At 53.8% G+C, this 4,314-nt stretch overlaps 2 protein-coding genes across 3 annotated transcripts in view; one reads left to right on the forward strand and one right to left on the reverse strand.

Moving 5' to 3' along the window:
* Positions 1-4,314, reverse strand: part of LOC113216650 (zinc finger protein 26-like) — a 16,387-nt gene that overhangs the window by 10,700 nt on the left and 1,373 nt on the right. Inside the window, exon 3 of one of the 2 annotated variants that reach the window (XM_026436420.2) lies at positions 36-2,465. The exons of the other annotated variant lie outside the window; for it this stretch is intronic. Within the exon in view, the coding sequence (XP_026292205.1) occupies positions 712-2,418 (1,707 nt within the window). The 5' untranslated portion in view covers positions 2,419-2,465 and the 3' untranslated portion in view covers positions 36-711. Of the gene's footprint in view, positions 1-35; positions 2,466-4,314 lie in introns of those variants that run through there. 2 annotated transcript variants of the gene reach the window in all.
* LOC113216611 (uncharacterized histidine-rich protein DDB_G0274557-like) overlaps positions 3,548-4,314 on the forward strand; it is a 1,416-nt gene continuing 649 nt past the window's right edge. Inside the window, exons 1-3 of the mRNA XM_052267579.1 lie at positions 3,548-3,593; positions 3,727-3,788; positions 3,897-4,310. Coding sequence (XP_052123539.1) covers positions 3,561-3,593; positions 3,727-3,788; positions 3,897-4,310 — 509 coding nt within the window. The 5' untranslated portion in view covers positions 3,548-3,560. The remainder of the gene's footprint in view (positions 3,594-3,726; positions 3,789-3,896; positions 4,311-4,314) is intronic.

The following is a 4,314-nucleotide window of genomic DNA, read 5'->3' on the forward strand; positions in this document are numbered from 1 at the left end:
ATTTTTATTCGAATAGTAACATCGAGAAAAGGTCAAAAACCAATTCAGGAGAATAAAATGTGTTTAACACAATTTACCATGCTTTCAGTAATTTTAATTATGTCTTAACGTGATGGTAAAGCTACTACAGTATGATAGTAATAGACTCTAATGCTACTGCAATGTTATTTGTGATACCATTTGTCTAGCTACTGTACGTGTAAGCGTAGAATACTGTGGGAACTACAGTTCTGTGTGTGACACGCCGCCGTGCCCGACATATGGTGTCCTACAACCACGGTCCTACAACAAAGAACTATCGGTCACAAAGTGTCCCACACTTATGAGTGCATTCCAAGAATCAAATGGTATCACACATTAAACTGAAGTATCCTCGAAACTCCAGTTTAAACTATGATATTGTACGACACTTGCATTTGAAGAATAGATTTTTCATATGATTTTTACAAGACATAACGCAAGCCACAAGGTGTACTTCCTCAGATGCGTCCCAACACACCTAGTGGCACACAAAAGAAGTAAAATAATTCCTTTCCGGTACGGGATTGCGAACGTTGGCAGATGCGTCGCAAATCTACCAGATAAGGAACATTTCTTGTGGCATTTTCATGCACTAAAATGATTCCGCTACGGGGTATGGGTTCGAAGGTGTGACCCCACATGGGCAGACTGGGAGAACTTCTTCTGGCACACAGTGCACTGATGTGGTCTCTATCCGGTATGGGTTCGGAGATGCGTCCGCAGATGGTCAGATTTAGAAAATTTCTTGTGGCACACAGTGCACCCAAATAGTTTCTCTCCGGTGTGGGTTCGCTCATGTGCCCGCAGAGGGCCAGAGTCAGAAAATTTCTTGTCGCATACAGTGCACTCATATGGTTTCTCTCCGGTATGGGTTCGCAGATGTGTCCGTAGATGGCCAGAGTCAGAAAATTTCTTGTTGCATACAGTGCACTCAAATGGTTTCACTCCGGTATGGATTTGCAGATGTTTCCGCAGTTTGCAGGCGTCAGAAAATTTCTTGTCGCATTCAGAGCACTCATATGGTTTCTCTCCGGTATGGGTTCGCAAATGTGTCCGCAGATTGGAAGCCTGGGAGAACGACTTCTGGCACACAGTGCATTCATATGGTTTCTCTCCGGTGTGGGTTAGCTGATGTGCCTGTAGACAGTAAGCGCGAGAGAACAACTTCTGGCACACAGTGCACTTGTATGGTTTCTCGCCGGTATGGGTTCGCGCATGTTTCCGCAGATTGGAAGCGAGGGAGAACAACTTCTGGCACACAGTGCACTCATATGGTTTCTCTCCGGTATGGGTTCGCAGATGCATCCTTAGAGTGGTCGACTGGGAGAACGTCCTCTGACAAACATTGCACTCAAATGGTTTCTCTCCGGTATGGGTTCGCAGATGTGTCCGTAGACCGCCAGATTGGGAGAACGACCTCTGACAGACATTGCACTCATATGGTTTTTCTCCGGTATGGGTTCGCTCATGTGCCCGCAGAGGGCCAGAGTCAGAAAATTTCTTGTCGCATACAGTGCACTTAAATGGTTTCACTCCGGTATGGGTTCGGAGATGCGTCCGCAGATGGTCAGGTTTGGAAAATTTCTTGTCGCACACAGTGCACCCAAATAGTTTTTCTCCGGTATGGGTTCGCAGATGTGCCCGCAGAGGGCCAGAGTCAGAAAATTTCTTGTCGCATACAGAGCACTCATATAGTTTCTCTCCGGTATGGGTTCGCAGATGTGTCCGCAGATTGGAAGCATTGGAGAACGACTTCTGGCACACAGTGCATTCATATGGTTTCTCTCCGGTGTGGGTTAGCCGATGTGCCTGTAGAATGTAAGCGCAGGAGAACGACTTCTGGCACACAGTGCACTCGTATGGTTTCTCTCCGGTATGGGTTCGCACATGTTTCTGCAGATTGGAAGCCTGGGAGAACGTCCTCTGACAAACATTGCACTCATATGGTTTCTCTCCGGTATGGGTTCGCAGATGTGTCCGTAGATGGCCAGAGTCAGAAAATTTCTTGTCGCATACAGTGCACTCATATGGTTTTTCTCCGGTATGGGTTCGCAGATGTGCCCGCAGATGGCTAGAGTTAGAAAATTTCTTGTTGCATACAGTGCACTCAAATGGTTTCACTCCGGTATGGATTTGCAGATGTTTCCGCAGTTTGCAAGCGTCAGCAAATTTCTTGTCGCATACGGAGCACTCATATGGTTTCTCTCCGGTATGGGTTCGCAAATGTGTCCGCAGATTGGAAGCCTGGGAGAACGCCCTCTGACAAACATTGCACTCATATGCTTTCTCTCCGGTATGGGTTCGCAGATGTGTCCGTAGACTGCTAGATTTTGAGAACGTCCTCTGACAAACAGTGCACTCATATGGTTTCTCTCCGGTGTGACTTTGCTGATTCATCCTGGTAGGCAGTGGACTCGACTTGAATCAGTCCTCGTTTTTTCTTGCTGGAACATATGAGAGAATAAGGCAACATTGAACGATTTATCCATACAGACTGAACATAATGCCCTTTTTTAAAGGCCTTAAACACCACACGCCCCTTTTGTCAGTGTCCAATGAGACGCCGTCGGAGACGCCTAGCTATATTGGGAGTTCCGCAGCACAGTTCACATTTTTGGCGGTACGCTGGCCTTCCTGCCTACCCTCCCGACAACAGCTGGGATCACTCTCTACACCGTGGCTGGGATGTAGGATTAGCGCCCCGCTCGACAGGCAACCCACGCGACCCCGGCCTTCCGCGAATCAGCCCCCCCCCCCTCCCCCGCCCTCTCCTCCCAGGGCACGACGTTTGGACTGCGTCGATGATAAAGAGCATCGAGAGCGGTACAATACCATACTTTTCAAACATTCCCGGGCGACGCGGTATCGGGACCTGCGTGCCGCGCCGGCGTCGTGGTGGTGCGATTAACGGATAGCCCCGCCCCGCCCCGCCCCGCCCGGCCGGGTCGATCTGCGACGTCGTCGTAACGCCCGCGCCGCGCCATACCAAACCAAAGAGAAAATGGGCGACTGCGAATAACCCGGTGCTGCGGCGGCGGCGCCGAACACCAAATCGTTATTTACAGGTAATCTCGACGAGTGGCAACGGCAGCGGGGCAGAGAAAGGCCTCCCAGGTGACCGCCCCGCCCGCCCAGCTGATCGACACGTGCTCCGCGGTGCTCCACACGACGTGTGCCCCTCGAGCGCGCGCGTTAGGTCACCCCACCCCGCCCCCGCTGGCACCGCGCCGATGACCACCGCGGCGTCACCCCCGGAATAACAACGATAGCTCCGCGGACGCAGGTGCGACACACGATGACAATCGGTGCGAGAGAGTGACAGAGCAAGGCAGGTGAAAGAGCGAGGTGGGGCAAAAGAGCAAGACAGAGAGAGAGAGAGAGAGAGAGAGAGAGAGAGATTGTTACTTGGCAGCCGGAGGGTGGCGGCGGCGGCGGCGGTGAGGGACAAAGTGGGAGGCATCGTCGGCGTCGCACCCCGCCGCCCACGTCGATATATATAAGCGGGCGGAAGGGACGCGCGACCTGTTGGAGCCGCAGCCATGGCGTGGACGAGGACGAGTCTGGTGGTCATGGTGCGTACCGCGGGCCCGGGGGGTGCAGGCCGTCAAACAGCAGCAGCTACACTTTCATCCGGAGCGATCGGAAGGATTTATACTCGAGTGATGTGTGTGTGAGCGTGTGTGTGTGTGTTGTGGTTGTCGGCAGGTGGCCTGCGCCGCGGTGAGCGGACCCAGAGCAGCGGCCGCACCCGCGAGGACCTACGTCAGGTGAGTACACGAGGCCAACGACTCAGTTTCTATCTATCATGACCGGTTCGCTATGCTAAGGAAGGAAGCAATGGGTGTTGTTGTTTTTTTTTTGTTTTTTTTTTTCAGGGTGCGACACTTGTACTCGGAGCCGCCGTTCGCGGCACACGCCCACGGAGGGCAGCACCACCATCACCACCATCATCACCACCACCATCACCACCTCCCGGAGGCACACGCCCCCGTGCCGCCCGCGCACCACCACGACGACGACTATCATCACCACCACGACGACCATCACCACCACCACGAGGACTTCGTCATACACGAGCACGTCGGCCCCCACCACGGGCCCCCGCACCTGCACCTGGAGTCGGCGCCCCCCGGGTCCAACCACCTCCTCCCCCTCCCCGACGACGACTACCACCCGCGGCCCGCCGCCGACGACGAGCCGTACCCCATCGACCTGCCGGCCAGCAGCACCGGGGCGGGCTCCCTGCCCCTCGAGGACTACCGCCCCCAGCAGCCCACCCCCGGAGCGACGTCC

The sequence above is a fragment of the Frankliniella occidentalis genome, unplaced genomic scaffold, assembly GCF_000697945.3.
Source record: "Frankliniella occidentalis isolate FOCC.00 unplaced genomic scaffold, Focc_3.1 Scaffold54, whole genome shotgun sequence".
In the NCBI taxonomy this organism is placed as follows: Eukaryota; Metazoa; Arthropoda; class Insecta; order Thysanoptera; family Thripidae; genus Frankliniella; species Frankliniella occidentalis.